Source organism: Mustela putorius, unplaced genomic scaffold (assembly GCF_011764305.1).
Source record: "Mustela putorius furo isolate JIRA1106 unplaced genomic scaffold, ASM1176430v1.1 tig00000174_pilon_pilon_pilon, whole genome shotgun sequence".
Taxonomy (NCBI): domain Eukaryota; kingdom Metazoa; phylum Chordata; class Mammalia; order Carnivora; family Mustelidae; genus Mustela; species Mustela putorius.
Window position 1 is genome coordinate 927,449 of NW_025421304.1, and position 22,641 is coordinate 950,089.

General features: G+C 37.1%; 1 protein-coding gene across 4 annotated transcripts in view; it reads right to left on the reverse strand.

The window, feature by feature from the left end:
* Positions 1-22,641, reverse strand: part of LOC106003388 (zinc finger protein 345) — an 86,031-nt gene that overhangs the window by 45,490 nt on the left and 17,900 nt on the right. For 3 of the 4 annotated variants that reach the window (XR_006605666.1, XR_006605667.1, XR_006605668.1), the window contains exons 2-3: positions 4,937-5,103; positions 2,899-2,987 (exon numbers count right to left, since the gene is read on the reverse strand). Coding sequence is in view for 1 of the 4 variants with exons in the window: in XM_004764978.3 (XP_004765035.2) it covers positions 18,528-20,205 (1,678 nt within the window). In the remaining 3 variants the exon portion in view is untranslated. Of the gene's footprint in view, positions 1-2,898; positions 2,988-4,936; positions 5,104-18,527; positions 20,206-22,641 lie in introns of all 4 variants that reach the window. The other variant, XM_004764978.3, reaches the window with a different exon arrangement.

Sequence of the window (22,641 nt, forward strand, 5' to 3'; positions counted from 1 at the left end):
GAGAATTCTGGTATATGTTTTAGAGGATATTTTTCATGGTCATATAAATATATATAAACCTTATGAGACCCAACTTTTAAATAGAGTATGGTTTGTTTTCTAGGAAAACACTTTAAATGATTAAATTTTAAGAGTAACTGGAAGGGGCCAAAAAAACTTAGTAATTGGAAAAAAATCTTTAATAATCTTCAAAAATCATGTAGGAACATTGTACAGATAATTGTACAGGCTACCCCCTGAAAGACAGAAGATCCTTTGGAAAAATTCTGAGTAGATGCTAAAAGATGAACAATATTCTGATAATAAAATTAGATACGGAGTAGCCCTTGAAAAACAAATCCCAAAATAATTTCACTCGTGAACATACATAGAAAAAAACTAACACAGTAGTCATATGATATTTACCAAGAACATTTAAACTCTGATATGGATGGGTGATAATTCTGTAGTTTACACAAAACTGAAAGATAGCAATGATGAAGATGTACCTTTATCAGTTCAGTACTTAATTTATTCTAAGAGTATCTTCTTGGTAGCTTTTAGTATTACATAAGTTAAAGAATGTTCAGCTTATATACATGTATTTAGCACATTTATAATTCAGTTCTTTAACAGTAACTAAATAGTATTAGGGAACAGTAATTCCCTCCAAAATTATTGTCTTCTGTGGAATTTCTCAACTCACATGGTAAAAATGAAATTTTTTTCTTAAATTACTTTTAATAAACCACCCATTTTCATTCATGCTTACTATTTTTTTAAGGTGATGAATATATTGAGAAAAATAACTTTTTGGACATCCATATACAGTAAATGTGGGGCTTTCCTTTTTCCTTTCACCTTAACTTCTGTGTTGAGTTTAGTATCTGTGTGCATATCGGGTACTTCTGTCTCCATTGTGAATTCCTGGATCTCCCTGAATGCTGCAGGTACGTTTCTTGAACCCCTTTCCATTGGTATGTTTGTGAATTTGGATAGTGTCTTCTCTAGTCTACCTTAGAGATGACAGAACATTCCTTAGTTTTTCCCTAATCACCTTTCTTTGCAGTAACCATTCTGCTAGAATCATTTTGAGAAAGAATTTTTAATAATTACTATTTGCACAGTTGGATAAAATTTATGGGAAAGAAAATTAAATAGATTTATCCTTGGCAGTTTAACATGAGATGAACTCCCAACAAATCAAGATATCTAAATGTAAAAAATATTTTTAAAAAAGGAAACTTTATTAGCACTATATGGGTAAATTCCTTTATAGTCCCGAATGGAGTTATCAACAATTATGTCTCAAAAATCCAGAAGAAGGGCACCTGGGTGGCTCAGTCATTAAGTGTCTGCCTTCATCTCAGGTCATGATCCCAGGGTTCTGGGATGAAATCCCACATCAGGCTCCCTAATCAGCAGGAAGCCTGTGTCTCCCTCTCCCAATTCCCCTGCTTGTGTTCCCTCTCTTGCTATCTCTCTCTCTAAGTGTCAAATAAATAAAGCTTTCTTTTAAAAAAAAAATCCAGGAAAAATAAAGAAGGAAAAAAGTAGTTTTATAGGACTAAATGTTAAAGGAGAATGACAAAATGGAGATATTTGCAACTATATCACAGACTAATATTCCTAAAGAGTCTAAAAATTGAGATAAGAATGAAAGTTACACACACTAAGATACCACTTCATCCCAATCAGATGGGCAAAAATAAAAAAGTGTATTTATATACTCCATTGGCAAGACTAGAAAAGGACTTTCAAATTGCTGATGAAGATGGAAAATAGTACAATTCATATAGGAGGGAATCAAGTAATGTCCATGTGTAGTCTCATGCATTTATCATAAGACCAGCAACCTTGCTTCTATCCCAAATATACACTGGTAAAATTACAAAATGTGGTATACACAAAGGAATTTTTAAAAAACACTATTTGTGGGGTGCCTGGATGGCTCAGTGGGTTAAGCTTCTGCCTTCGGCTCAGGTCATGATCCCAGGGTCCTGGGATCAAGCCCCACATCAGGCTCCCTGCTCAGCCTGCTTCTCCCTCTCTCTCTGCTTCCTCTCTGCCTACTTGTGATTTATCTCTCTGTCAAATAAATAAATTTTTTTAAAACTCTTTATAAAATAAAAAAAAGACACTATTTGTAAATGCAACAAACTGGAAACAACCCAAATGACCAGCAAAAGACTGGCTGAATTAATTATATGAATATACAGTGGGATATTGTGTACCTATGTTCTAGGGAGTGATCTTCAGGATATGTTAAATGAAAAATAGGTAAGTTCAAAATTATATGTAATTATGCTAATATTTGTGAAAGAAGAGAGGAATACAGTATATGCATGTACTTTCAACAAGAAATCTCAAGATGAAACAACAGTTAGGAGAGGGCAAGGATGAAAGATAGTTATCTTTGGTTATACCTTGATTTCTATTTTGACTTCAGACCCATGTAGATATTTTATTTTAAAAATTAAGTTGGGACAGTTGGCTCAGTTGGGTTAAGTGTCCCACTCTTGAGGTCAGCCCAGGTCATGATCTCAGGGTTATGAGATCATGCCCTGTGTCATGCTCCACACTCAGTGGGGAGTCTGCTTGAGATTCTCTCTCTGCCCTTACCACCCCGCCATTCATGTGCTTTCCCTCTCTAAAATAAAATCTTTTTTAAAAAATGAAGTCAAATGGAAACAGCAAACCTATATATCAAAAACAATGAATTTGATTCCACATCATGCTATATTTATAGCCTTTCCTAGTCTTGTTAATAGTAATATTGGACTTTAGGTGAGTCCAAAATTAATTATGTAACTTAATTTCATTTTACATAACTTAATTTCAGGATTTTTTTTTAAAGAAAAACATAAAGAAGTAAAATATCTTAATCTTTCATTTGAATTGGAAGTATGTATTTCTTACCTCTGTCTGCCAAAGGATTCAAAAGCTTTCATGACACAGAAGGAGTGAGCTCCCCAACTATCCAGACTGTAGTTTCCAAATTCTGTTTTCTATTAAAAAAAAAAAAAAGAAGCAAGGGCTCCTTGAAGAAATGACGTAAGAGAGGTCAAGGGGAAGAAATGTATATATGGTTATCATGAAACATCTTATTGTGCCTAAAAGCAATAAAGCTATCAAAGACCATAGGATCATCAACCAAAAGAAACTGACCAAAAATAGAATAATTTAAGCATCAAAAACTATTGCACTGGGTTGAAACCATGATTGTAGGTAAAACTTCCTAAATTCAAAATGAAAAAATGTGATAGAGCCCTTTATGGGGTTTGCCAGCATAGTAGTTCATTCTGAAATTTCAATAAGACACAGAGCCAAGCATTTATCATGATTTTTCTGTACAGGCTATAATCAAATAGAGGAAATTTTATTATAAAATAATTAGCTAATATATTCAGAAAGAATGACAGGATTAGAAAGTTAAATTTGGCATCCTTTAATAAAATAATGGATTTAGCAACAATCCATAATAAATGGGTGACTGGGAATTTCAAAAGGTAATCAGGTTGACAACACCTGAACTAGTTGGCCAATCTTAGCAAAAATAAATTAGAACAATATGGTATTAATATGCCTCCTAATACGATGCCATAGAAAGTAAAAAGTACTACTTAAGATATATTTCCCAACATTGAACCTGCATTATTTTAGCCTCTTGATCTAATTGCCAGTTGATAGGAAATAAAATGAATTTAAAAACCCTTTAAGTGGTATAGTGAAGATCACAATTGGCCAAATCAGAATGTGGAAAATTCTACAGGACAAGTAACTAAATTTCTTCAATAAATTAGTGTGATTGTAAGGAGGGAAAGAAAGGAAGAATTTCCTTTGGAAATTCTTTGGAAATCCCCTGGAACGTTCTTGGGTCCAGCCTTGAACAGATAACTGAATAGATATTTTAAGGAAGTCATGAAAAATTGAACATGGATTGGGTATTAGATATTAAGTAATTTTGTTAATGTGGTTGGATGTGGTAAAGAGAGTGCAGTTATTTCAAATGGAGATCTTTATTTGCCAGACATATTAAAGGGTTTGTGAGTGAAATGATATGATTTGCATTTAGATACTCCAGAAAAAATTAGGGGATGGAGTAAAGGAAGAAGGAGGAGTTGGGGGAGGGGGAGGAGTGGGAGAGGAGGAAGTGAGGGGGAGAAGAATGACAGCAAAGTATCAATAGTTGTCTATACTCTTTTCTTTTAGTGCATGTTTTAAATTGTTCATAATTTTTTTAAAAAAACTTTTAAAATAACTACCCTCTCCCAAAAGGGAATACGCATAGTCATTGCAGTGGTTATTCCTCTTCTCTAGTCATAGTTCCACTCTAGTTTAAGCTACAATATATATTTTATCTTTAATCACCATCAAAAGACCTTATGTAAATCAGGATCAAGAAAGAGGAAAAGGGAGGAAATATGCACACACACACACACACACTCATACACACTCATACACACAATCAGGGAAGAAAGAATGTAGAGCTACTGTAGTTCTTTTAACAAGTCTTGAGATTGTAATCAGTATTTAATACTTCCTTCAGATATTTGTTTCATGTTTTCTTCCTTAAAAGCATCTCAGATTGTATTCCCTCTCTGTTCAACATTTTGTTATGAAAATTTCAAACATACAGAAAAGCCAAAAGAATATTACAGTAAATTCTGTATGCCCACTACCTAAATCTACTACCAACATTTTACTATACTTTCATCTGGGAGTTCTCTTTGGGTTGATTAAAAACCTCCAATCCTGAAGGATCTGAGCTTTTATTCATCCCCTCTCTTTGGAGTTGCTATTGTAATCATAAATTTTTGTTAGTGGGTAGCAAATCTATGGATATCATTCCTTGACATATTTCCTTTCCTCTTTGTCAGTAGCCTGAAGGGCCCCCAATGTCAAAAGGGCAGGTTCAGACATAAGGTCATGTATTGAAAGAACAAATATCACCAACCAGTTAATGATGAATGATTCAACAGGTGCGGGCATATATTGTCCTATGGCTAGCCATGCAGTCTCTCCTAGGATCCAGCAGCAAGGTAGAAGCTGTTTAATAAGGTAAAAGTAGGCACGTGGAAGACGTTTGTGTTTCAAAATTGTAGGAGTCTTCTCTTGGTTCTCCTATTAAGGAAAGAAAAAAAATTTTAAATGGACATTTACAACAGCATTAAAAACTGATAGTAATAAATAGAACAAAAGATGTTTGGGGTGCCTGGGTGGCTCAGTGGGTTAAGCAACTGCCTTTGGCTCAGGTTATGATCCCAGGGTCCTGAGATGGAGCCCCACATTGGGGTCCTTCCTCAGTTGGGAGCCTACTGTTCCTCCTGCTTTTGCTTGCTCTCTGTCTCAGTATCTCCCTCTGTGTGTCAAATAAATAAATAAAATCTTTTTTTTAAAAAAGTGTTTAAAACGTCTATACAGAAAACTATAAAAGCATATTGAGGGAAAATTAGAGACTTGGATAAAGTTAGCTGTATACCTCAATGTGTGGAAGAATCAATATTGTAGAGTTGCTAGTTATCAAACTAGAGATCAAGCAAACTCAATAGAAAAATCACAACAGAAAAATTTTTAAACAACCAGCTGATTTAAAAGTTTATATGGAAATACAAAGTGTCATAAACAAGCAAGACACTTGAATAAGAACAACGTGGGAGGACATTCAATATACACTAAAACATAAGTGTATAGATAATAATACAATATGGTATCATATATATGGATAAATAGACCAGTGAAACCAAACAGGATCTGAGAAATAGATCCATGCTTACAGGGGCACTTGAGATATTGAGGCAGAAATGCAGAGCTCGGGGGAATAAACACCTCTTCAATAAATTGTTCTAGAACAACTGAGTATCCATTTAAGAATGCAATTGGGTGGGGTGCCTGGGTGGCTCAGTGGGTTGGGCCGCTGCCTTTGGCTCCGGTCATGATCCCAGGGTCCTGGGATTGAGCCCCACGTCGGGCTCTCTGCTCAGCGGGGAGCCTGCTTCCTCCCCTCTCTCTCTGCCTGCCTCTCTGTCTGCTTGTGATCTCTGTCTGTCAAATAAATAAATAAAATCTTTAAAAAAAAAAAAGAATGCAATTGGGCAACTGTGAAATAATACAATAAAAATGTGTTCCAGATGGATTGATGACTTTACAACAAAAGACAAAAATAACATTTTTAGAAAACAGCTAAGACTATTTCATAAGAGAAAGTATTTTAAATATAACTATAAAGGAATAGTGTTCTCTATTTGCATTAAGTTCATTAATTCTGTTAATCAACAGTCAACTTTAAAAGAGTGAACAGTTGATTGCCACTGGCCAAGATGGAGAAATTGGCCAAATAACTAAAACGTTATAGGTGAAACCATGGTTTTCAAAACACTGAACACCTTGAAGTGTCCAATTCCAGTGAAGGACAGTGATATCCAAAGATCATGAGGTTAGCCCTATGATTGCCCAGCTTATGAATGGGAGGGATAACCAGGCAGAGCCCAGTTGTTCCCTCTTGTTGATGATGGGATGATGAGGCCAATGTGGTCTGAGTTTACAGGACAGAACACCAAAGATGTCCTGAGATCAGCAGAAGATTTCCCTTAAGTTCAGCTAAATACTAATCAATACATTTATGTGAGGAAACTACCTGAAGCCAGGGGGATATCACCACCTGAAAGAATTGGAGGGAACAATTCTCAGAACTCACAGAGGTCCTGATGTAATTCCTGCTCCCAACAGTCAAAGTGGACAACCTGACCTCACATAATGAAGTAGAGTACTCAGAGGATTTTACCTTAATAGGTGAAAATTTGCCACAGACTAACCACTACTTTGATCCCACTTAACAATGCTTACAAGAAAACTCCAAAAGAATAAAACTTTCCAAATAACAGTATTCCAAACAAAGATCAAGAATATTTTTAGGAATAGAAAAATATGCAGCACCTAATGGCAAAGTTTATTTCTGGCATCTAGGAAATAAGTATTGGACATTTAACATCCATTAATGAGAAGACATCCCCTAAGAAAAAGAGAAGGGGATTTCCTCAACCAATAAAGAGTATCTGAAAATTCTACAGCTAGCATCATACTTAATGCTGAAAGACCTAAGATCAGGAGAAAGAAAAAGATGTCTTGACTTCCACTAAGTATTGTACTGGAGGCTCTAGCCAGGGCAATAAAGAGGGGGAAAGCCTGGAGGGGGTATCCAGATTGGAAAGGAAGACCTATAACTATCTTTATTAACAAATGAATGTCTATGGCATCTACAAATAAGCTACTAGTACTAATAAGTGAGTTTAGTGAGGTTATTGGATACAGATTAATATACATAAATCAAATTTTCTTTTTGCTAGCAATGAACAATCTGAAACTTCAATTTCAAAGATTTTATTTATTTATTTGACAGAGAGAAATCACAAGTAGGCAGAGAGGCAGGCAGAGAGAGAGAGAGAGGAGGAAGCAGGCTCCCTGCTGAGCAGAGAGCCCGATGCGGGACTCGATCCCAGGACCCTGAGATCATGACCTGAGCCGAAGGCAGCGGCTTAACCACTGAGCCACCCAGGCGCCCCTGAAACTTCAATTTCAAAAGAAACCAAGTGCCAGTTATGACATCACAGAGTGTGAAACACTGAGTGATAAACTTGGAAAAAGAAGGATACCAGAAAAGCTAAAAAGCACTTCCAAGAGAACTTAAAGAAGACCTAAATAAACAGAGATACACCATGTTTAGAGATTGGAATAGTCAATATTGTTACGATGTCAGTTCTTTCCAAATTGACACGTAGATTTGATAAAGTGCCAACCAGAATATCAAGAAGCGTTTTGTTTTGTTTTGTTTTATGGAAACTGATTCATAGATATGCAAAGGATCTAGAAAAGCAAAACAATCTTGAAAAAGAACAAAATTGAAGGACATGGACTATCTAAGTTGAAGACATATTATGAAGTTAAAGTAATCAAGACTGTGTATTATGCCATCAAGATGGACAAATAGGTCAACAGAACAGAATACAGTCCAGAAATAGACACATACATATGTGGAGGACTGACTTGTGACAAAGCAAAAAGGCAGTTTCGTGGGTTAAAGATAGTCTTTTCAACAAATAGTGCTGGGATGAATTAGGTATGCATATGCAAAAAAATAACTTTGATTTATATGCCACACCATATAAAAAATAAGTAAAATGTAAAGCCTAAAACCAAACGTCCAGAACATTGGGTTAGGCAGAACTTTTTTTTTTTTAAATGTTCTACTGAAAGTGTGATCCTTAAAGAACAAGTTGATAATAATTCATGAAAATTGAAAACTCTTCAATAGAAACCATTAAAATGAAAAGATTAGTCACCAACTGGGGGAAATAGTTTCCAATCATATCTGATAAAGGATTTGAACATAAAAAATTTTTAACTTAATAATAAAACAAATACCCTGATTTTTATTATATTTTATTTTTTTTAAAGATTTAATTTATTTATTTGACAGGCAGAGATCACAAGTAGGCAGAGAGGCAGGCAGAGAGAGAGAGGAGGAAGCAGAGAGGCAGGCAGAGAGAGAGAGGAGGAAGCAGGCTCCCTGCTGAGCAGAGAGCCCGATGCGGGACTAGATCTCAGGACCCTGAGATCATGACCTGAGCCTAAGGCAGTGGCTTAACCCACTGAGCCGCCCAGGCACCCCTACCCTGATTTTTAAATGAGCAAAAGATTTGAACAGATATATAACTAAAGAACATATGCAGATGTCAAATAAGCACATGAAAAGATATTCAACATCGTGCTATTACTGAAATGCAAATTACAGCAAAATAAGCTAATAGTATACACCTATGAGTATAGTTAGCATTTAAAAAGCTGACTATAGAGGCGCCTGGGTGGCTCAGTGGGTTAAAGCCTCTGCCTTCAGTTCAGGTCATGATCCCAGGGTCCTGGGATAGAGACCCACCTCAGGTTCTCTGCTCAGCGGGGAGCCTGCTTCCCTTCCTCTCTCTGCTGGCTTCTCTGCCTACTTGTGATCATTGTCTGTCAAATAAGTAAATAAAATCTTGAAAAAAAAATAAAAAGCTGATTATATCACATGTTGGCAAGAGTGAGGAGGAGCTGGATCTTATACACTGCCAGTGGGAATTTGAATGGTAAAACAGCTTTGGAAAATATATATACATACAAATACACACACACACACATGTGTATATATGTATATGTATATATATATAATTAAAATTAATTTAAAATTTAATTTAAATAAAATTTAATTTTTATTTTTTAAACAATAAATGTTTGGTAGAATTAACTTGTAAAGCCATCTGGTCCTGGACTTTTGTTTGTTGGGAGTTTTTTTTGATTACTGATTCAATTTATTTGCTGGTTATCAGTCTGTTCAAGTTTTCTATTTCTTCCTGTTTCAGTTTTGGTAGTTTATGTGTTTTTAGGAATTTATCCATTTCTTCCAAGTTGTCCTATTTGTTGACCTATAGTTTTTCATAATAGTCTCTTGTAACTGTATTTCTGTGGGGTTTTTTGGTTGTTGTTGTTATTATTTCTCCTCTCTCATTTATGATTTTATTTCTTAGGCCCTTTCTGTTTTTAATAAGTCTAGTTAGGGGGTTATCAATTTTATTAATTTTTCAGAGTCATCTTCTGGTTTTATCAATTTGTTCCTTTTTGTTTCAATATCATTTATTTCTCCTCTAATCTTTATTATTTCCCTTCTGCTGACTTTAGGCTTCATTGGTTCTTCTTTTTCTAGCTCTTTTTGGCATAAGGTGGGGTAATTTATTTGAGATTTCTTTTTTTACTTCTTGAGGTAGGCCTGTATTACTACATAGGCTTCCTTCTTTTTTTTTTTTTTTTAGCATAATAGAATCCATTGTTTATGCACCACACCCAGTGCTCCATGCAATATGTGCCCTCCATAATATCCGCCACCTGGCTTCCCCAACCTCCCACCCCCTGCCCCTTCAAAACCCTCAGATTGTTTTTCAGAGTCCATAGTCTCTCGTGGTTCATCTCCCCTTCCAATTTCTGTCAACTCCCTTCTCCTCTCCATCTCCCCATGTCCTCCATGTTATTTGTTATGCTCCACAAATAAGTGAAACCATATGATAATTGATTCTCTCTGCTTGACTTTTTTCACTCAGCATAATCTCTTCCAGTCCCGTCCATGTTGCTACAAAAGTTGGGTATTCATCCTTTCTGATGGAGGCATAATACTCCATAGTATATATGGACCACATTTTCCTTATCCATTCGTCCGTTGAAGGGCATCTTGGTTCTTTCCACAGTTTGGCGACTGTGGCCATTGCTGCTATAAACATTGGGGGACAGATGGCCCTTCTTTTCACTACATCTGTATCTTTGGGGTAAATACCCAGTAGTGCAATTCATAGGCTTCCTTCTTAAGACCACTTTCATTGCATTCCAAAGGTTTGGGGCCATTGTGTTTTCATTTTCATTTATTTCCATGTATTTTTTTATTTTTTTCTTTGATTTCCTGGTTGATCCATTCATTGTTTGGTAGCATGTTTTTTAACTTCCATGTATTTGTGGTCTTTCCTAATTTTTTCTTGTGGTTGATTTCAGATTTCATAGCATTATGGTCAGAAATTATGCACGACATGATCTCAACCTTTTTTTATTTGTTGAGGCCTAATTTGTGACCTAGTATGTGATCTATTCTGGAGAATGTCCCACGTCCACTCAAAAATAATGTGTATTCTGTTACTTTAGGATGAAATGTTCTGAATATATCTGATACGTTCATCTGGTCCAGTGTGTCATTCAAAGCTGCTATTTCCTTGTTGAATTTCTGATTGGATGATCTCTCCATTGATGTAGGTGGGGTGTTAAGTGGGGATGCTTCAGGGACTGTCTCTGGTGTGTGCTGCATGCACTCTGTTGCTGTGTTTTGGCTGCTCTGTCCTTCAGGCCAGGCATCTGCAGAGGTTCTCCTTGCCTGCAGTGGGCAGTGTTTGGACCTTGTCCAGAGTGTGGCGAATTTTAATGAGGTGTGCTCTGGTCTACCTGTTAAATGAGACCTGATGCTACTTCCAATAGAACTGATGCCTTGCAGAACTCTGTGGTCAGGAGACATGGTGTGGATGGCGTTTTCTGCTGGTGTTCTGGGGAAGGGACTTGTTGTACTGGGACTGAGGCACACTTTCCCAAGAAGGTCAGTACTGTCCAAGTGCAGGGACTTGGTATAAGGAGGTTAGTCAGCCAGTGTTGGGACTATGCTGTTTACTACAGGTCATTCTGTACTTATGCTGAGCAGTGGGGGAGAAAAATGGTGCTAGCCAGCTTTTTTGTCCCTGGAGAGAAGTCTCCATGCTTGCTGCTCTCAGAGAAGCACTCCCAGAAGAGCAAATAATATCCCTGCTGTGCATCCCAGGCATTTTTCAGGTCACACAGTCTGTCTCAGTGTTATTTGCCTGCCTTCTCTCCAGGAGCAGAGCAGTGCCCCCCTGGGTCTATCCCAGCCAAGCCTGCTGACTTTTAAAACTGCAAACTTTAGGAACATGGTGTAGGCAGGGGTTGTGTTGGTCTTTGGAGGGAGGGTCTTGCTGCACTGGGCCAGATGCATCTTTGATCAAGAAGGGCAGTTGCACCAGAGTGCAGGGGTCTGGGATTTGGAGCAAGCAGGCTAGACAGCCAGTGATGGAGCTAAGCTGCCCTGGTCAGGTAGCTCTCTGTGTTTTTGCTGAGGAGCAAGGGAGGGAAACATCACCTGCCAGCTCTTTGGTCTCTGGAGAGGCATCTCTGTGAATGCCATCTGTTATAGATGCACACCAAGAGCAATTACCTCCCCACCCCTCAGGTTCCTTAGACATGCCTCAAATCATGCCATCTTCATCCACGTTGTTTGTCTGCCTGTTTTCCAGGAGTAGGACAGTGCCCTCAGGTCTCTAACCCAGCCAAGGTCACTGACCCTTAAAACTGGATTAACCTTTTTTGATAATAAAATGTACTTCTTTGTCTCTGGTAATTTTGTCTTCATGTCTAATTGATTTGATAGTATACCCACTCCAGTTCTGTTATGGTTGCTGTTTGCATGGTATATCTTTTTCTGTCCTTTCGTTTAGTATTTAATATTTGAATCTAAAATGTATCTCCTGGGCACCTGGGTGGCTCAGTGGGTTAAGTCTCTGCCTTTGGCTCAGGTCGTGATCTCAGGGTCCTTGGATTGAGCCCTGCATCAGGCTCTCTGCACAATGGGGAGCCTGCTTCCTCCTCTCTCTCTCTCTGCCTGCTTCTCTGCCTACTTGTGATCTCTCTCTTTCACTGTTGAATAAATAAAATCTTTAAAAAAATAAAAATAAAATGTATCTCTTGTATCCAATATGTAGTTGAGTCATATTTTAAAATTCTCTGCCAGTCTCCATCTTTATCTGGGAACCCATTGGTACTCTTCCTTTCCCCAGGAAGAAGTGGGCACCTATTAATTTTGCACACTCCCTCTGTGCTGACTTACAATTGGAGGTTTGCGGCATTTATCAGTTGAAGCCATTGTCTCTATTCTCCCGCAGGTGGATAGACTATGCCAGCCCTGTCAGAGCCCTGACACTAAGTCAAATACCAGTTTGTTGGGCAGCTATGGCAACATTGGGATGTTGGCCACATAGATGAACTCTTTTCTTCCCCATGGGGAAGCTGAGGGCTAGGATTTTTCAACTGTTTGCTCTGTGCTGAATAGAGTTAAGATCCACCAGCCCGACTCACCATCTTTATTTTCACCCAGTGATTAGATTTTACTGAACCTGTCAAAACTCCACAACTGGCACCAAAATCAGTGTTTGAGCTTCTTCAGGAAATGTGAGGTAGAGGATGAGTAAATCATCCCCTTCTCTCCCCTGGGTGAAGCTTGTAGCCAGATGGTCTCTCACTGATCATACGGTATTACACCATATATCAGGACTCTGGTGGGAGGGATCCCATATTACTCTCTGGGTTTTGATGAGTCTGGCTTTGCATTCTCCCTGGGTGCAGAAGCCTTTCGTCAGTTCCTGGATTTCTCGCAAAGGGAATTTTCCCATGAATTGCTAAATTGTTGATGGTGGGGAAAGGGTCCAGGACAGCCAATTCTACCATCTTGCTGACATCTCATTTGCATATGTTGTATCCTGCTTTATGTTTGCCCACAGGTTACTGAGGTTCTTTTCTTTCAGTCTTTTTCTCCCTGCACTTCATTTTTCCAGGTATGTTTTCAAGTTTCATTGAATTTTTCTTTTCTTTGTGTTTAATCTCCAATAAAATTTTCTTCTCAGATATTTTTCTTTTCAAGAAATTCCATTTGGTATCCTCCATATCTGACCTCATTATGTTGTGATTTTAAAAAATTCTTAAGCATATTGAGCATAAAAGCTTTTGTAATTTTATATTGATACCATTTCTCCTGACATTTCAGTTGGCCAACTGATTGATTTTTTCCCTAGTTTTGTGTTACTTTTTTTTTCTTTTTTGCCTTCTTTATATAAATACTGGACATTGTGACATTCACATTTTTGAATGATGGCTATTGTTACATTTATTTTAGAGTGTTGAGCTCTGCTCTGTAGGCAGCTAGGTTACTTGCTTGATTCTTTTGAAACTTTAAAAAAGCAGTTTAGGACAGGTCTAAAGTGCTTTAGAGATAGCTGACCTCTACTCCTATTGTGTGACTCTTCTGGGCTATCTACTGAATGCTATGGGTGATCATCTGGGTCAGAATTAGAGTATCTCTGCCCTGTGTCAGCTCTGGGCATTTTACAACTTGCAGCACTCTGATAATACTTTGCTCCATCTTGTAGAGTCACACCCTATACATGTAGTACTTAATATTTGGAAAGACTGAAGAGGAACTTTCACACATTTCTGAAATTCTCTGCACAGCTTCCTTCTCTCTGGAACCATTCTGCAACTTCCAGACACATCAATCTCTTTGAGTCCATCTTCTCAACATGGTCTGACCAGCATGCTCTGTCTGGGATAACTTTTCTCATTATTTAGAATGTGTCTCCAGGTAGAAAGTTGGTGCAATCATAGTGCTCACTTAATTTGTATCTCTTTTGTTGGGGATAACAGTCTCTGTTTAAATTGGCTATTCCATCGTGGCTCCAAAGGAAGTCCTTATTTTTTCCTCCTGGTGATGGTATGGGGAATGAGCACTCTCATACATTAATGATGAGAATGTAAACTGACTATTTCAAAATTTGGCATAATCTTAAAACTCTAAAATGTACACATAATTTGACTTGTCTAATCTGTAGGAATATATTCTGCAGAAATAAAAACACAAATGTGCAAGAATAAGCATATAAGGACATTTATTGCAGTGGTTTGCAGCAACAGAGAAATAACCTGAACACTCAGTTTGGGGGGAATAGGAAGGCTATATGATGGCATTGCTGTCACTATGTTCACGTTTTGTTCTGTAGGCATTTTAAGTCAGAAAAGCAAGCGTATAAGAGACATACCAACAAAATGCAATGAGCAGATGTCTTTTAAATCCCGACTCAAATAAACCAATTATAATCATTAATATCTGAAAAATTACTAGATATTAAGTCCTTATCTGTTCAAGATACATACTGAAATATGTAGACTTGGCTTTAAAATATCCCAGTCAAAAACATTTGGAAGATTAACAAGAAAGGTAAAATAGGAGCGATTATTAAAAATATGTAATACTTTATGTTATCTATACTGGATTTAAAATTAAAAAATAAAAATGTGTGACAGATACATGGCGTTCATTTTACTATCTTATTTTTGTTACGTTTGAAATGTTCTACAATAAAAAGTCAAAACAAAATAAAAGAAGTTACGGTGGATAGTTACCCCATTAAAACGTAACTATTTTTTAGACTCAAATGTGGACCATATTTGAGTATAGAAGGAAACATCACAAGATAAAAAACAAAGTTTTGACAGAAGATGGGTGGGAGATACTGAATGTGACTCTTTTTAATTTGCACTGTTCCTTTGGTATGGGGTAAACTTTGTTATGGAACTTTGTAAGGTAAATGTAATGACCTTTAAGAATTATATGCATGTAGGGGAAATAAAACTTAATTTTGAATGGGTGGGATGGTATCAATATAACTTAAAATAGCAATTAAGGCAGTGTACCAGTCACTTCTGTTTGTCTTTATTAATTCTTTGATTAGTGTACATTCCTTTCCCTTCACCACTACCTCAACAGAGAAATCCTAAGTTTGAAAACAATTTATGAAATAAATAAAAAGTACTGAGATAATTAATATTCATTCAAGTTTCACATTAAACAATCTCATAACAACAGCATAAAGAATAAAAATCTAACTACATCAATCTAGACTGAGAGAACAGGGAAAGGGTTGTGAAAACTTGAGCTAGTGGGACTCTGTATAGTGTACTAATTGTAGAACAGAAAAGTACTATACCACCCACCAAATTTAGTTAACTGCCATCATGCCTTAAATTTCCTCTCATAATTATTCCTTTTGGTCAGCAATGGCTTTCTCAAAGTGTGCTCATAACCCAACGATAGTAAGTATTTTGGAGAAAGCATTCATGGTCAGGACTGGGAAACAATGGGTTAAACAATGGTAATATTTTCTTTATTGCAGGTCTTCTCATAGCCTTTTAATTTGGCTTGTTCAAGTGGAATTCACTGGCTGGTAAGGGAATTCAGTTATACACTGCAGAATGCAATGAGACAAGCCCCTCTTCTCCAGTGGTATTTGGAGGTTATTATGTTTTGAACATATTTTGGGAGATTTTGACTCAGGGTATATTCTGCTAATATGCAAATATGTTACATGCCAGATGCAGACCAATGACTTACAATAAATGTAGCAAATAAAGTTTTAGTTACATTTCATTATTTACATTTTCTTTAAATTCAATGTGGTAATGATGCCATAGTTTGTCCAATCTCAGCAGGGAATGCATAACTGCATGAGCATCACGGTGGTTACTCTAATGATTAGGGGAGTTCTGATGGTTCTCAATTTTTTTATACGTTTAAAAATGGCAAATTAGCACTTGGATTATAATTTTTCTTAAGAGAGAGAAAGTGTGTGCATGCAGGGCTCAATCTCGTAACTCTAAGATCATGACCTGAGCCAAAATCAAGAGTCAGACACTCAACCAACTGAGCCACCCAGGGGGCCCTGGATTATAATTTTGTACAATAAACTATAAAAGCAGTATCTTTCAGAGTGGGGATAATGAACAGTATTAAGTTGTGAATACAATGGAGTGGACTGTAGTGTTTATTACAGACAATATAATAGAAAACAGCAGAGCACATCACATGTAGAAAAGGTTAAGTATTGTTTGGGGAACTTCTGTTTCAATTACTCTATCAGTAGTTTTTATTTTACTATTATTATTATTATTTTATTTTCTTAATTATTATTTGTGTCCATTATGTACTAATGCATTGCATTATTTATATCATAGTATCTGTTTCTTGAAGTGTAGAAGGAAAACATAATCCATACTTTATGTTTAAAATCATTGCATGTGGGGTACCTGGGTGGCTCAGTGGGTTAAAGCCTCTGCCTTTGGCTCAGGTCATGATCTCAGGGTCCTGGGATCGAGCACTATATCAGGCTCTCTGCTCAGCAGGGAGCCTGCTTCCTCCTCTCTCTCTGCCTGCCTCTCTGCTTACTTGTGATCTCTGTCTGTCAAATAAATAAATAAAATCTTTAAAAAAAATGAAATAAAATCATTGCATGTAGGGGCACCTAGGTTGCTCAGCAGGTGAGGCATCTGCCCTTCAGCTCAGATCATGATCTCAAGTCCTGGGATCAAGCCCCATGTTGGGCTCCCTGCTCAGCAAGACTCTGCTTCTCTCTCTCCCTCTCCCCCTCCCCCTGCTCATGCTTTCTTTCTCTCTCAAATGCTTTCTCTCAAATGCTTTCTTTCTCTCTCCTTACATTATTTTTTAAATGATTTTAAAATCATTTAAAAAATAAAATCATTGCATGCACAATCACATCTGCTAATTATTTACTTGTTTACTGGATTTAAAATGTTTTCTATTATTCTGAAATCTTTGAGAGCAATCAAGTAGATGGCTAAAGTTGAATTTAAACCTAATCAGGACATTTGTGGGGTTTTTTTTTGGGGGGGGAAGGATTTTTATTTATTTATTTGACAGAGAGAGAGATCACAAATAGGCAAAAAGGCAGGCAGAGAAAGAGAGAGGGAAGCAGGCTCCCTGCCGAGCAGAGAGCCCGATGCGAGGCTCAATACCAGGACCCTGAGATCATGACCTGAGCTGAAGGCAGAGGCTTAACACACTGAGCCACCCAGGTGCCCCCTAATCAGGACATTTGAATGGGCTGAAAACACATTATCATTTTTCCCATTTAAAATAATGCAATGTAGACTCTGAAATTTGGGCCTCTGAAAATGTACTACTCAATATATTATCAGGAATGGATTAGATACAGATAATGAGAAAAAACTATAGTTGGTAAATTTTGATTTCTCATTTAAGACAGTAGTAATTTACATAGTTTTTCTTCTTTTAGTAATTTTTTAAATTTTAATGGAGCTACTTGGCTATCATTTTCTTGATATATTATTTTCCCCTTAAAATATTAATTAGAAAATGTAAAATAACAACTTCTGCTTTTGGAATTTGCTTCAGAAAAATCAACTGTCCTTGATTTTATAAAAAAGCTCTATAACCCTGAAGGAATTTCTTCTATAATTTGTTTGCAGTATTTATTATCTGATGCAGCAAAACTTATGAGCTCTAAAATGGAGAGCTTCCTGCCCTTATTACATTCTAAAGCTTCTGACATAGAATAAATTATCTGGTGTTCAAAAAGGGATAGATGGTAAAAACAAAACAAAAAGGGGTGTGCCTGGGTGGCTCAGTTGGTTAAGCACCTGCCTTTGGCTCAGGTCATGATCCCAGGGTCCTGGGATTGAGCCCCTCATCAGGCTCCACCCTCAGCCACCCCCCAAACTCACTTGTGCACATGTGCTCTCTCTCTTTCTCTCAAATGAAATCTAAAGCAAAAACAAAAAACGAGATAGATAGTAATAAAATGCTTACATCTTTCTGTACTCAAAAATATTCTTACCATTTGACTTCTCTAATAGCATATAATAATGGCAATAATAGATACCTTCCATCAGGAGTTGCATACAATTAATCATTTATAATTTAATCAACGTGATATCATTACATTATTTTACACAAATAAACTGAGGTATAGAGAAGTTAAGTAACTTCTCCAATTGCACAGAAAATGGTGAAATAGAAATGGTGTTCAATAAAGGGTATACTTCAGCATTACATTCCTAGGTGTAGAGATTCTTAAAAATGTTTAATGGGTTCCAGAAGTTACTTCCGCATTCATTAATATAAGCTTTCTAAAAATTAATCGATTTTGAGCACAAGCAGAAGATGTTCTAAATTCATTATGAACATAACATGGGTCTCTGACATTCTAGAATTGTTGAAGACATGGAAGCCTTTCTTTTCTTTTCTTTTCTTTTCTTTCCTTTCTTTCATTCTTTCTTTTTTTGGAAGCCTTTCTTATATTAAATCATATTCAAGGCTTTTTCAATTATGAAACCTCATATGTTGAGTAAGTTGTGAATGACGTCTAAAGTCTTTACCACATTGAACACACACATAAGGTTTCTCACCAGTATGGATCCTTTGATGTAGAGTAAGTTCCGAGCCACGACTAAAGGCCTTCCCACATTCCTTACATCCATAGGGTTTCTCACCGGAATGAGTTCTTAGATGTTCAGTAAGATGTGAGCCACGAATAAAAGCCTTCCCACATTGCTTACATTCATAGGGTTTTTCACCTCTATGAATTCTCTGGTGTTCACTAAGTTGTGAGCCATAAATAAAAGCCTTGTCACATTCCTTACATTTGTAGGGTTTCTCACCTGTATGAATTCTCTGGTGATATGTAAGTTGTGTGGCACGAAAAAAGGTCTTCCCACATTCCTTACATTCATAATGCTTCTCACCATGAATTTTCTCATGTTGAGTAAGATATGCACCACGAATAAAAGCCTTTCCACACTCCTTACATTCAAAGGGTTTCTCACCTGTATGAATTCTCTGATGTTCACTAAGTTGTTTGCCACAAATAAAGGCCTTCTCACATTCTTTACATTTGTAGGGTTTTTCACCTGTATGAATTCTCTGATGTTGAGTAAGATTAGAATTAGAAATAAAGGCTTTTCCACATTCTTTGCATTTATAGGGTCTCTCACCTGTATGAACTCTCAGATGGTAAGTTAGTTGTGAGCCACGAAAAAAGGCCTTCCCACATTCCTTACATTCATAGGGTTTCTCACCAGTATGGATTCTCTGATGTTCATTAAGTTGGGAGGCACATAAAAAGGCCTTCCCACATTCTTTACATCTGTAAGGCTTTTCACCAGTATGAACTCTTTGATGATAAGTAAGGTGTGAACCAAGAATAAAGGCCTTTCCACATTCCTTACACTCATAGGGTTTCTCACCACTATGAATTCTCTGATGGTAAGCAAGCTGGGAGCCAAGAATAAAGGTCTTCCCACATTCCTTACATTCATAGGGTTTTTCACCACTATGAATTCTCTGATGGAGGGTATACTGTGAACAATAACTAAAGGCTTTTCCACATTTCTTACATTCATATGGTTTCTCTCCTGTATGAACTCTCTGATGTTCAGTGAGCTGTGAACCACGAATAAAAGCCTTCCCACATGCCTTACACTGGTAAGGTTTTTCATTAGTATGAATTTTCTGATGTTGAATCAGATCAGAACTACGACCAAAAGCCTTCCCACATTCCATACACTCATAAGGCTTTACACTATTCTGAATCCTCTGATGTTGAATATAGGTTGGCTTTTTGCTGAAGGTCTTCCTATGTTTCTTAACTTCAGAGTGTTTTTCTTTATTATGACTTTTCTCATGTTGAGTAAGGCATGGCAAGTAGCTGAAAGCTTGTTCACATTCCTTACATTTGTACAATTTTTCCTTGGTAGGATTTATCTGAAGAGTAGGTGACATAGAATGGCTCTGAGTGGCTTTTTCACCATAGGTAATTTTCATGTGCATGTAAAGTCCTTCCTGACTTTTCTGTTGACCTTCAAACATTCCTTTGCCCTCCACTGTATCTCTAAGACCACTGTAATCAAGGTTATGGCTGATAGGTTTCCTCATATTCTCCCATTGCAGTGATTCCATTTCATAAGCTCCCTTTTCTGGAAATGACTTTTTGGTCTCACAACTGGATTCCAAGTCTAGAAGATAACAAGAAAGCAAATTCCTGCTGCTTCTGTTTACAAGGAGAAATGAAACTTCTAAAGTAAAAATGATAGATAAAGTAAAAGTTCTTACAAGAATACAATGGCTGAAACAGTGCTGAAAGATTTTGTGCAATTAAAATAAAAGGTACAAGGAGGAAACATAGAATAAGGGGAGTTTATAGGGAAGAAAGTAATTATAGAAACATGAGTGTGTGGTGCTTAAACTTTGGAGTAGATTAGAATCCAACCAAGGGAGCTTATAAAATAACTGCAAAAACCATCAACTGGAAACATTCGATCAAATGTCTGGGTAGATATCCAATCTATCAACAAGTCCTATTACCTCTCCTATTAAAAGTTTATCAAGTATCTGACCACATCCACTACTATCACCCAAGGCCAAGCCACCTGCCTCTCACTGTGATAGCCTCTTAACTGGTCTCTGTTCTTTGAACTTGGCCCCTACCTTCACACAGAAGCCAGAATTCTTTGAAAATGTAATTCATATCATATTACTCCCCTGCAAAAATCTTTAAGAGTTTACATCTCAGAATAGTCCTTACTTATTATGGCCCACAAGAGCTTACTCTACAAGAGTTTGCCCTTCTCTGATATTGTCTCTTACCACTCCTAATTATTCATTCTGTTCTCAGCACAATGGCTTCCTTGCTGTTCAAAAATGCCAAGCATATGCCTCTGTGTTTACCTTTTAGAATGCTCTTTCCCCAGATATCTGCTCTCTCGCTTCAGTTTTCTTTCTTTTTATTTATTTATTTTTTATTTATTTTCAGCATAACAGTATTCATTATTTTTGCACCACACCCAGTGCTCCATGCAACCCGTGCCTTCTATAATACCGACCACCTGGTACCTCAACCTCCCATTCCCCCGCCACTTCAAACCCCTCAGATTGTTTTTCACTTCAGTTTTCTGCTCAAATGTCACATTATCAAAATACCTAATATAGAATTGCACCTATATTACATTTATCACTAACGGATACATTATTTTTAAAGTTGGTGCCTTGTCTGTCTCCCCCATGCTTAGTCAAAGCAATGACTTTGCTTCACTTTCTGCTTTACTTTTTGTACCTAGAACCATTACTTGCACATTATTGACACTCAATATTTATCGACAACTTGAAAAATGCAAATTTCCCTTCATTTATCAATCTCCCCAGATGCTTCTGGTCTAGGAAAAAAATTTGAAAATACAGCTTAAAACCTTTCAGTGGTTTACCCCTTGTACTTCAAATAAAATCCAAATTCCTGTTCACGGCCTAAAAGCCTCTGCATGATCCATTCATTGATTATCTTTCTGACTTCATTTTGAACCATTACTATCTTCAGAAACAATGCTCTTACTGGCTTTATTAAAGTTCCTGGAACATATCAAATTCTTTCCCATTTCAGATTCTCACATGCTGTTCCATCTTCCAGAAATGCTCTCTGCATGGCCAATTCCTTTTTGTCAGAAATGTCCTAACTTAAATGGCTGCTCAGGAAGACTATCCCAGAAAACTCTACCTGGTCCGTGCTTTATCTTAATCTCTACACATCTACCTTATTCCTCATTCTTGTGTCAATTTTGCCAATTCTGGAATTGTATTTCATTTGTTTATGTTGATCTTCCTACTCCTCAAGCTTTGTAAGTGTAGAAAAAATATACCTGTTTTTAGCTATTCACCAGAACACAGAAAGCATACGCAGTATTTTCTTTCTCTCTTTACACATTTTTTTAGGTCTTCCTTCCCTTTTAAATGTAGAACGCTATCCAATAGGACTGGAGCGTGAGGCACAGTCTCTGACGACACTGCGCATAGGCTGTAGAATGTAACAGAGGATGGTACTAAGAGCAAAAAATCAACATAAACCAGCAAAATCAAGTTTAAACAGTCTTTAGAAATGAATCAGAGGGGCGCCTGGGTGACACAGTTACTTAAACATCTGACTCTTGATTTCAGCTCAGGTCATGATCTCAGGGTTGTGAGATGGAGCCTCACATTGGGCTCTGCTGGGCATGGACCCTGCTTAAGATTCTCTCTCCCTCTTCCTCTGCCCCTCCCCACTCTAAAATCCTTCTTAAAAAAAGAAATGAGTCAGAAATCCAAGGAGCATGCTTTTGCTAAAAAGCAGAAAGAAATTATAAACAAAAACAGAAATCCTCACGCAGCTCAGTTTAACATCAACTCATGTCAGCAAAATGTACTGGGATGAGAGTATCTGGGTTTTACTATGTTTTTGAAAGAGAAGCACAATATGGCTTACAAAAACCACATACCACCAGGAAAGAACCCAACTGGAATATGGTGATTAATGGAACAGTGTAAGGGATCAAACAAATCCAGTTTAGAACCAAGTGCTCTCCAAGTTATAATAACATGATTAAACAGTTCTTTTTGTTGTATTAAATAAATGGAAGAAACAAGAA